Genomic DNA, 12,544 nt, shown 5'->3' on the forward strand with positions numbered 1-12,544 from the left:
AGCTTTGCTAAAGGCTTCAGCAAAATTAATAGGTGCAAAGCGCAAGTGGGTGATCGCTGAATTTTGGTTGTTCAACTCTTCAGATCGTGACTGCTGGGATGGCTGCATAGAAACTTTTCATGGTTTTGCACATATTTAATGCATATATGAGATATATTTCATATATGTATGCTACATATTTGATGCATATATGAGGTATATTTATATGAGATGTTTTCCTTAAAAATCTTCATTGAAGGCAATCCTCTCTTTAGACAGAGTGCCATCATATGCTTTACTGCAGTCAAAATAAAACGAAATCAAAACATCAGTATGGTTAATTTTCACATTTTACATTACTACAGTTTTTATTGTTTGCTATATCTGTGTTGTAAATGATTTCTTCATCACTCAAAATTTGAAAATCTGGTTCATTGTTTTCTGTATTTATCCATTTTGAAACATCATTCTTTTATCCTTGAAACATGTCTAGTAAATAATTATCAGTTGACATTGATTTCATTTTCAACACGTATATATCACAATTTTTACTGCAATGTACAATAGGAAGGTTGTTTAATGACCCATTTCTGATAAGAAAGGCCAAAATATCAATCACTAATAAAATTTGAAATGTTACTGAGCCCTGATAAAGCAGTCAGTATTTTTCTAATGTCACTGCATTTTCCAGATATTTCTTTAACTTGATTGCCAGCTTCATTAACTGAGACAAGGTTGATAGAAGCCTGATTAATATAGGTTCTACTATAGCAGGGTTTCTTAAACTATTAGCTCTGTAAATCTGTAAATCTAGGGGTCAAAAGACCTGCAGCAGGGGGGGGTCGTCAAAAATTTTAGCAGTTTTGATATTTCTTATTATAATAATTTTACAATTACCAAATATTTTTACACAATGTATCTGAAAATAGATAAAGGTAAGACCATACAGACAAAGAAAAAAACAAAAGCGTTTTGATGCATTCTTTTTGTAATATAAACGTTCATTTCCCTTGCTTTGCACGTGACGCTGTCATTTCTTCTGTTACTTAATTAAAATTTTCACATTGTTCTATGTCTTTAAATTATAAAATAAAGTTACGCTGTCATTTCTTCTGTTACTTATTTAAAATTTTCACATTGTTCTATGTCTTTAAATTATAAAATAAAGTTAATGACCTGAAACTGCAATAGTATATTACAGTACAAGTGAAAAAATTGACAGTTTCACTCACGCGTGTGTCAGATTTGTGGAATGCATATGGGGTCCCACAAAATTTGTAAATATTATGGGGTTCTGGGGGTCGTGAAATATAGTAACGTTAGCATCCAACCTAAGATTTGGTCATGGGCATTATTTTATATTAAGTCTTCTGTAATACATCTGAAAGCGGCCATGATTACTAAAAGTTTAATTCAAACATCTGAAATGTACCTTCTGTAAGAAATTTTGACTGAAATAAGGTGTGTGAATTTTCCTGTATATAATTGTTTATGCGATCTGTTCTGCTTTTCAACTACACACAGCTCATGAAACTTCATTTTTATTGCTTGAATTGGCATTTTTACAATATAGTCAATATTTGTACTACAAATTTCACTCTGATTGCATCAAGCACTTTGCACTGTTGCTACCTTATGCATTATTTTTTAAATGGTCCATGCATGTTGATATTATGATGTGTTGATGATATATTTCAAATCTTATTGATATCTTATTAAATATATATAGTTTGTGTAAGTTGCATTGAAAAAAAGTAAGGGTAAATTGAATCCTAAATTTTATAAAACTTTCAAATAAGAATAATGATAAGGGAAGAATGCTTTTGCTCCATGTGAAACCATTTGCTCCATATGTTTTAAAATGAAACAAAATTTAAAATATAATTTTAGTGAAAAGTAAATTTGATAATAAAAGTTTAAAAAATTCGCCTATATTTATTAAAAAGCTACAAAAGAAACAATATATGTAAATAAACTATTGAATTTTGAGCTTCACTTTGTCAACAAAATTTGAGTAACAGTTCAAAATTTGATAGCCCTGGCAGAATAGTTCAACTGAGATGCAATTACAGGTCATGTGTGTGATGCAGCATTTGTATACCATGGCATGATTTGCTAGATTTACCATTTTTATGTTTAGAATTATTGAGATGATTCTAGAATTTTTGATTAAACTCTGTACAGCCATTGCTTGAAAATTTGGGTACCTTTTGCTGGATTTCTTTACCCACACTGAAACTGTGTTAGTCAGGGCTGTCATGAAGAGATATTGGTGTTTCAGGTATCACTAAAATTATAACAACAGCATTTTTTTTAATGATTGCTTCTATTTAGCATTAATAAAACTAATCATTTGAGATATTAGGGTTTAAGAATTCTGAGTTTAGTATTCAAATAATGAAAAAAGTGGTAAGATTCAAGTTCTGGAATGGTAAATCATTTTGAAATTTTCAGGTATGAGGTTTGGGAAGTTCCATCCTTGGAAGAAAGAAAAGAGAGACCAAAGGATGCACAAGCCTGGATCCATCTAATACAGCATGGTCCAAGCCGTGTCCTGTGGGCTGCATGCAGCCCTCTTATTCATTTTGTTGGCATTTGCCCTTCTTATTGGAAAAAAAAGTGTTAGTTAAACATTTAGAAAAACAAAAGACCCTGCTTTAAATAACAAATATAAATATTTATATTAAATATAATAATTAAATAATAAAAATTATAAGGCTCAGTGAGACAATGAAAACTGTTGGTAAATATTATAAATTTAATAAAGAGAGGGAAAGCCCAGAGACAGAGAACATTTATTACATTTATGGACAATTTGGATGCTGATTATGGTGACAGATTCAACAGCCCATCTAAATGCTTAAAAGTTAAACTACAAGGCAGAAAACAAAATATATCCCAGCTTTATGGACATATTGAAGGCTTTTGCAAAAAAAATTCATGCTATGCAAATTGCTCTGAAGGCAAATAATATGGCACACTTCCCATTTTGTCAGCTGCTGAAAGAAGAAAATGACACAAATTTTAGTATGTTTCATGAAATAATTATTGATATCAAGAAAGAGTTCCAGGATTTTGGCTCCCTAAAAACAAAACTTTCGTTGTTAAACAACCTTATAGAGATTGAAGTAAGTGAGGTGTCTCGTGACCTTAAAATGGAAATTTGTAATCTTCAGGCAGATCCATTCTACCAGACTAAAAAGTGTGATGTCACTGAACATTCCTGGAAACTTATTTCTAAAGAACATTTTCCCAAACTGCATAAATTCTCTTTTCAAATGTTATCGCTATTTGGCAGTACATATGTGCATGAAAGTGCTTTTTCTGCTCTCAAACAAATTAAATCAAAAACGAGAAATAGCATTAAAAGTGCTACACTGGAATCGAGCCTGAGACTTTGCCTTACTGAAATTACAGTGGGCATTGTATCAAAAAAGCAGTGCCAATCATCACGTTGATTTCTAGATGGTAGAATAAAGTGATATATTAAACTAGTGATTTGTATGGTAATTTGTTTTCTTTCTTTAATGTCTGTGGCCCTCACTCTCCTATACTAACGTTTGATTGGCCTATGAAATTACAATGGGAACTCTTATACACATGAACAATGAATAGCGGGCTTGCCCACTAGTTTACTCTAGGAAATCTTGTCAACAATTATAACTGGAGGTAACTATTAGACAAAAGATGGGAACCGGTAGAAAGTGCTATGTTTTTATCTGATAAAAGAGAGCACTCAGATACATTTTACAGTAGTTTCAAATTTGTATATTTTGAGAGCATTGTTTCCCGAATATAGAAAATAATTATTAATTTACATATAGTGCAACCATAATGTTATTTATTTATTTCAAATATTTTTATTTATTCAAAACCTATCTCAGTATTTTTAAAAATGATAAAAATTCAGAGTTATCCAGCATAGATGTTGTTTTCAAACTTTCCAGGATTCTGACATGCGGCTCCTTTTGCCATGAAGTTTGACCAGCCCTGTTATATAAAGTGTTCACAATAATAAATGGCTGTGGAATATGTTTTCTTAAATTATTGTCTTACATACGTATTTCCAACAACAAAATTTTTAGTTCCTTTTTTTTAATTGACAAACTACTTATTTTATTGAAACTAATTCAATATTTTTTATGTGTGTTGATACAGAATGCACCACATATGTAGAAGGTCTGAATATTTTAATACCATTTAATGCATTTTGTAATCATTGTAAAATAAAAATGGATTACCAAATGCATAATTAATGACAAGCCAATTTTTTTTCCACTATAAAACTAAGCTCTATTTCTATTCCATAATATGTGTATAATTTTGTGATATAGATATTATTGTTTAGAAGGTTAAAACTTTCCTTTCATTTAAAATTACCTTTGTTTAAATGTTTCTTTTTTAAAAAAAGCAGTTTATTATTAGTTGCTTAGTCTATCTTTTTTTTCTAGGGTCTTAATGATTATTTGGAAAAAAAGCGTCTGTTCTTTCCAAGATTTTTCTTCCTCTCAAATGATGAATTACTTGAAATATTATCAGAGACTAAAGATCCCAAAAAGTATAAAATTTTTGCTAATTTTTTTTTCTATGTTATATCTCTTCACTGAATTAAATATTTTCATGTAGCCTTAATATTATTATAATCTTAGTGACTTTACAGCCTTACATGTTACAGTTCTTATTTAATTGTTTTAAAGAAACTTTTCAAAATTGCAATTTCTATGCTCTCTGAACCATATAATGTGTAATTAGAGATTTTCTTATAAATTAGTAGATTTTTAAATATTTTGTTTAATTTATGTTCATATCATTATATTATTTTCATCTTTAATTAAAGTAGGCCAAAATTTGAAGTTATAAGCAAATCAAGTTCAGTAAAATAATCATGTAAACAATTTTTCTCAAAACAAATGTTACAGTTTGCTGTAATTGCTCTAAACTATAGATATAACTCATATTCTACCTAAAATGTGAAAATTCCAGGCAAACGGGCTGGCTACAAGGATATTTTCATGGTTTTCTCTATGTGTAATGTGTATAACACCAGTCTATCTGAAGAAGCCCTCCATGAAGGCATCCCTCCATTTAGACAGATATCCCTCGAGTGTGCTTTGCTTATTCATATAATCTAACCTAAATTATCCATGTAATGAAATTCTTATAGTTAAACATTATTAATTTGTGACATAGGATAGGCCTAAGTTAATAAGCCAAAGTTAATTAATTTTAATAATTTATTTTTTTAATTTCATTTGTTTAAATATTTTTTGTTTAGTTTTATTTTAATACATAAGTGCATAATGTTGTATAATAGGAATACAGAGAATCTCTTTCTATATATATATATATATATATATATATATAATACAGAGAATCTCTTTATATATATATATATATATATATATATAATACAGAGAATCTCTTTCTATATATATATATATATATAATTAAAAGAAATTGAAAATTAATTTTCCACTTTTGTTTATATTTGATGTAATAATTTATGCTTTTTCACAGGGTTCAACCACATTTGAAAAAGTGCTTTGAGGGCATTGCAAAGCTCAAATTTTTAGACAACTTAGACATTACCCATATGGAAAGCAGTGAGGGAGAGGTGATTGAATTAACTGGTATTATATCTGTTGCCAGCGCTAGAGGTCAAGTTGAGAAATGGCTTTTGGAACTTGAATCCTATATGCTTTCAAGCATTAAAAAGGTGTAATAATTGAATTTCACTTATATGTGTTATGAAATCTAAATTTTATCTTATTTATTTATTACAAATATTAAAACATTACAGAGGAAAATATGCTTTCTCTTGCATTCTGCTGTTATACTTATTCAAAAGATATTTTAAAGTTAAATTAATAGTATTACTTCATATAATAATGTACTTAGCCTAAATGGACATACTCTAATGTTTTAATTAGTGAAGCGATTTCACATTTTAAATTTCTCATGTATATAAACTTTATGTTATTTAATCTTACAGAAGTACCTTGAATTAAATATTTTAGTTTAAATTTTAATAACTTTGCCAAGGACCAAATGGCTGAATTTAAAAAATTGTGTTAGTTGTATTTTGAGTTTAGAATTTAATGTGTAATGGATTGGGTTACACTGATGTTTTCTTGAGAATTTCTGTGCATAATGTAAAAACAAAGCAATTTCGCTTGAAAGATCTTTTATGAATTTAGTAATTCTTATCCTTTAAATTCTTTCCAACAGTTAATGAATTTCATCTAATTAAATCATATCTTGTTTTATAATTATCTTTTTAATACAATATAATTGCTAGTAATGTGGATATAATTGCTAGAATGTACTAGAGCAAGCATATTCATTAATTATAAATAGGACAGATTTTGTTACTTAAAAATAATTTCTGTTTAAATTCTATTTAATATTCATGTAAACCAATTGGAAAATTATCTGACTTTCTGAATATGCTATAAAGTAAAAACTTTATAACTGTTGTCTGAGTAACACTTCACCCCCCCCCCAATTATTTCAGTTGTTTATCCATATAACTTTCTTTGCTTCTCTATCATTATTCAGCTTAAAATTATGCTAATTATATCACTTTGTGCTCTACTTTTATTCTGTTATTTTATTTTAGAGTAAAAGCATTCATTTTCATAAAATTTATTCATCCAATTAATTCTAGAAATGTACTACCTATAGATGTTCCAAAAAAAATTCTCTGAAGGTGGAAATTCACCATATTGAATTTAGCGTCTGTGTTTGTACCAAATTGAATCTGATATTTAGCATGTTGTGGTTAGATGTTTAGCATGTTGGATTTATTTTAAACATTATGCTTTCATTCTAAATAAAAGGAATCAAAATATTTCTCCATAATCAAAATATTTAAAAATTCTGCCATGTAGGGCCCTGCGTGTGGTTCTCGATCACTCCAAAAAAATAAAGTAAGTAGAAACTGAGTGAAATTACAGAATAAGACAAGTGAAATCGAAACAAGAAATTTAGAAATTACATTCTGAACACTGAAATGTGCTGTGAATTTCGTGTTCTCATGTTACAGGCCATTACTTGGATCTGCACATTTGAGAAATTTCTTATTCCTTCTCAGTCTTTTGAGAATTCCTGGAATCTGCTCAAAGCTTTTTGAAACTAAAATAAATGGTTTGTTGTTTTGGAGTAAATTCATAGTGATAATATCATGATTTCTTAGGAATTCTTCTGTAAGTCTTTTGTGCATTTGATTTTATTATGAGTTTTATGTAACTAGTGAATTTTCATTAATAAAGATGATAAATAAAAATAATAAATGGTATTAAATCACAATCTCTTAAAAGCAGACTCTGTATACCAATGTATAAAAAACTTGAGGAACCACCATAAGTTCCTTCTGCTGTGCTACGCACTAAGATGGTTGTCTTGTGGTGTTGATGTGTGCTAAAAAAGTAATTACTGGTAGCTCATTAAATGATTTTATGATTTTGTTTTTAATGTTTTATCTTAATTTAGGCCTGCAGTGCACTAGAATTGATAATAAAATTGCACTATAACTGTTTTCTGTAAAGTAAAGTAATATAAATGCCAAATAACAAGTAATGAGCAAATATGTATTTGAATGCATATAAGGATTAACTTGCAGAAACTGAATTTATTGTAGTGGCTTTAATGATGCTCTCGGGAATAACATAAAATATTTGTTGTAGCACATACTGGTATGTCTTAATGAACTTTGAAAGAACCTTTATGTATGTCTAAACACATTGAGAACTGGTAATATCATGTTGAGAATAAAATAAGATATTATGGTAAAGTTGAAATTTTAAAATATGAGTCCTCCATGAAGGCATACCTTCCTTTATGCAGATAGCCTTAGTGTGCTTTGTCAACTAAATCAAGCCAAAGCAAACCTACTAATGTAATAGGCAGATAGCTCTTGCATGCTTTGTCACGTGACATCAAGTAACCTAATCTAAATTGCCTATGTAATAAAATTCTTAAACATCATTAATTTGTAAGACATAGGATAGGCCTAAGTTAAGGCTTTGCTAATGGAGCTCATTCTAGAAAGGGCTTCATAAGTCAAAATATTTGAAAATTGCTGTAGTATGCCACATCTTGAATTACCTTATTCTCTCCCTCCTTAGAATATCCTACAAAACTCTAGGTAGTTTATTTCAGGAAAGAAAATCTAGTTTTCTTTCTTAAAGTGTTGAGTAACCAGATTGTTTTATTTGTAACTGAATCCTTATATTCACTGCATTTTCAACAAATTTTAACCAAGTCTATTTAAAAGGTTATAAGGTTAGTTAGCTGGAACCTTACTAGGTAAGTATATATAACCTTACTTGTATAGAGTTTATGTCTTTATTTGAAATAGCATGACAAAACTTATAATGGTTTTAAACAATCTTTTACAAAATGAGCTTCTAACAAAACAGAGTACAGCTTTTGCTACAGATAAGTACTGCTTGGGGCAATACAAGTTAAATAAGAACAATCCAATAAAGTTAAATGTTGATATATAGGTCTAAGACTATGAAGTTAAAGGTATAAGCTAGCTCAGTTAATCTAATGATATGTTAAGTTTAAAGTGTTATCTGCTAAAGGATGCAAAGCCAAGGTAATTGCATTTAACTAGCAGAAATTTATCTGGCAGAAAATCTAACCATGTAGCACGAATGCCAGAAGGTCTGTGGCATAAGAAGGTATAAACTAAGATTAAAAAATCTCAAGTACATTACAACCTAATTTGCATTGTGGTAAGGAATATGGAAGGAAAAAAAAAAGAATTTTGCAAAATCATACCTGTTTTGTTTAAAATAAGAACCTTACAGGATATGTTAAAATAAAGTAAATAAAAATATTGTTTTCTTTCCGTGGATTAAATTTTGAATTTACTAAGAAAATATTAAGATTAATTTAAATATTTTTATTCACATTAAAATGTCATTTAATCACTAACATTTGATATTTTGTTGCATTAGTAACTTATCAAAAAATCACTCCAAATATATCTCATCTGTTAGTAATTAATGAGTGCTTATTTTCTCAATTTTACTATTAAAAATTATTAATATTTTCATAAAAATCTATCTCATATTTTTAGGATTTTAATAGCAAAGATAATTTATTTTAAATATTAAAGAGAATGCATAGAATTCCTTAAAAAATTTTTATTTGATCATATCTTTTTATGAAATGTTAGTGTATTGAAATTCAATTATTTCTGTTTCAGTCATAAAATAAATTTACATCTGTATTTTCTGCGCAGGTAGTTTCTGATTCCTTAGAAGGCTATTCATCTAAACCTCGTGAAGAATGGGTTCTTGAATGGCCAGGCCAAGCTGTTCTTTGCTGCTCACAAAACTACTGGACTGCAGAAATGCATGAAGCAATAAAAGCAGGTCAAAAGGTCTGTTTATAAAAAAAAGTCTATGTGTATGCAATTTAGAATTATAATGTCAGAAGCAAAATATTAATTTAAGTGAGCTCATACAAATTGTTCTGAAACATAATTTAATACTTCTGAAGCAGAGTAGATGAATTTCCAAAGGTCTGTTTGAATTCATTTTTACTGGAAAAATAACATAACTATAATCCTAAACAAGAACTTTGTTTGAAGATTCTGGCTGTAAAAAAAGTTAAGTATCTGAAACTAATAGTGTTGCAGTAAGATAAGGCTCTTACATCATATTTATGCATATGAGAAAGAAATTTGGATTCTAAATGAAAGTCTTAACAAACCAGGGAAACAAAAATCTCAGTACTCGAGGAAAAGAGAATCAGGTCATGTTTCCACGTCTATGAAATATTTATTTTGTATTAAGATACATTAAGAATTCTGAATAGGGCTACAGTTTCAGTAAATTTTAAATTTTTGCTAAACAATTTACTCATTCTTTCAGAAATGTCCAGTGTAAAGAATTTAAACATTAACCCTTTCGCGACGAGATTTTTTTTTTTTTTTTACAGCAGAACAATTTTGATAACATAAACTATGAGTAGGGCACTCTAGAATGCTAAAAATTAAGATGTTATATTTTTAGAAAAATTTTGAACACTGATTTAGGACCGGGACATATATGTCCCATCAGTCCTGACCTCTGGGACATATGTGTCCCAGTAGTCTTCAATGAGTAATTTTGTAAAGAAAACCAATGATTTTCTAGTCATAAAAATTTAATTACGAATGGTATGGTTTGAAACAATCAATGCACAATGCGACATTACACATCGTGCACATTATTTTAGTGCGCGATTCCTTCTTTTGTTGTGCACATTTACGGCACCGCCATCGTGTTTTTGTTGTTACTGGCAGATGGTCACTAACATTGAGTCACTAACAACTAACTTCGTGATATTTTGGATGGGCATCCAGTTCCTCTACGGCATTGATACTGTGTGTTGAGCTTTCCGGACGCCATCAAGGCTTCTGCAAGAGGTACAATGAAATCAAGAAGTGGGTTTTTTCGATGTTTGAGTTCGCAGTACGCAATCCATAAGTTGACCACTGCGCTCATCAATAGGCGAAAAAATACTTTTTTCCACCACTTGCAAGATTCTCGATCTAATTCATAGACATTTGCCATTTGATCTGCAAGGTCTACATCTCCCATGATTTTGTTGTAGAATTCGATTGCCACAGGGCACTCAAATTCTTCTTTGCTTCCATCTTTCATGGTGCGATTTACTTTTGTGTATTTAGCTTCGTGGCAATTACTTAGCATCATCACTTCCTTTGAATCAAGCCACCTCGCACACAATGTTCCATTTTTAGTTACGAGAAACTCAGCCTCACCCCTTTTGCTTAGATTTTTTCCAAAATTAGGAACATCTTTGCGTGTCTTGATGCATGTACCAACAGCAGGAAATTTCAGTGTTTCCATCAGGTAAATCCATCAGGTTACTTGTAAAAAATCAGTCAAACGCAAGCATCACGTCTTTACCTCGGATTGTCTCTGTTAGCTTTAATACTACCCATTCCCCGAGTGTAGCTTGAACTTCACCCGTTTCTTTTCCGGAATAAATGTTCATGTCATATACATATCCTGTTTTTGAATCACATCGCTGCCAAATCTTTATCTCTCTTTTCACAGGTTTCATCGGCATATATTATTTGAGGGATGAACGCCTCTTGAATTTCACCATTGATTCATCAATAGCTTGATATGAGCTTTCGCTTCGGCACTGTTTGAAGGTTTGTTTCAGGCACGAAACAACCTTGTCAATATAATATGTTTTACTTGCATTTTCTGGTGCAGCAAAATATAGTTTCGACAGCAACGTTTTACATCTGTCTCTTGAAATAGCATTTTTTATTGCTACGTTTCCCAAAGAAGGACCAATAATAGATGACCAATAATGAGAGAATTTCGGCACCCTTTTGTAAGACATGACAAGCATTTCATCCAAGGACAAGCATAATTTCAGAGGGGTCTGTAGGGTGAATTGTTTGTCCTAACTTTTCGAGTCATTGGTTTGTGCATTGAGAGATCCAAATCATAAGACTTTTTGGAAATATCTTGAGGAACACGTCCAATTCGGTAGCTGAACGATTTAATTTGAATAACAAACTAGGCGATGACTCTGCTGGAATTGTCATACGAGGTTGGAAAGTTGAATCTGCATGAAACCATAAGATTTGTTTGCAGCCTGAAGCATTAGCTGATGGTATCTCATCAACTGATGAAAGTGATGCCGTATCAGTATCACTCAAAGCATCGCTGTTCTTTGTATTTTGGGGAATGGTATCATGATCGATGAGTACCGCAAACTGTGTGTTGGATCTTGAAAATCGGGATTGTCTATTTCATCATCCAAATCAATATCTTCGTCATCTGACTCTTCTAAAATGTTTTTGATTTCTTCATTAGTAAGTCCCCGGCGTCGAGTCATTTTAGATTGAATTAATATGTGCCTAAATTAAAAATAATAAGCATCTATTTCAAAAGTAACCGAAAAATATAATATCTAGAGAAATTATCACATAGGACTTTTGGGACAATGTGTTCCCACTATCCAAGACGAGAGGGACACACATGTCCCAATAATAAAAACGGAAGTAAAACTTTGCCACTTACTAGTTTATTAGAGGTAATCTGCTTCGTGAGTAACTTATCTGGCCTTAGATTTAGGGATAAATCAAAATTTAATCGAAAATAGGCAGTATTTTCCAAAACTAAACTATTTACGTTCGTAGAGTATGTAATGAGCTGCTACAATACTTCAAAAATGCGGGAATTGCATTATGTACGGTAGTGCCATCTATGTTCTGTGAATGAAAATACTTTCAAAAATATTGGCAGGACTGGTGGGAAAGTCTCCCATTAGACAGAGAAGCGCTTCTATCCCAAGAGTATTTTTTGAAATTTGTTTGGGACGTATGTGTCCTGTTAGACACGAAAGGGTTAAAATATCTTGAGTCATCTGAAGTAGTATCTTTTTCAATTAAGTAAATATATATTTGAAATTTAGACACTTTATCTCTTGCAAATGACAGCCACAGTTTCAAACAAAAGTTTCCATGCATTCCTTGCAACATGACAGGATTTTTTTTTTTTTTTTTTTTTAAGAAAATAAGAAT

The 12,544-nt window shown here is 30.4% G+C and overlaps 1 protein-coding gene across 3 annotated transcripts in view; it reads left to right on the top strand.

Moving 5' to 3' along the window:
• The window catches only part of Dhc36C (Dynein heavy chain at 36C), a 338,056-nt gene that overhangs the window by 117,820 nt on the left and 207,692 nt on the right, over positions 1–12,544 (top strand). For all 3 annotated transcript variants that reach the window (XM_085817779.1, XM_085817780.1, XM_085817781.1), the window contains exons 20-22: positions 4,431–4,537; positions 5,497–5,695; positions 9,233–9,373. In XM_085817779.1, coding sequence (XP_085673905.1) covers positions 4,431–4,537; positions 5,497–5,695; positions 9,233–9,373 — 447 coding nt within the window. The remainder of the gene's footprint in view (positions 1–4,430; positions 4,538–5,496; positions 5,696–9,232; positions 9,374–12,544) is intronic.

Source organism: Stegodyphus dumicola, chromosome 5 (assembly GCF_044657685.1).
Source record: "Stegodyphus dumicola isolate Sdum_Otavi_A_Nest chromosome 5, ASM4465768v1".
NCBI classification, from domain to species: domain Eukaryota; kingdom Metazoa; phylum Arthropoda; class Arachnida; order Araneae; family Eresidae; genus Stegodyphus; species Stegodyphus dumicola.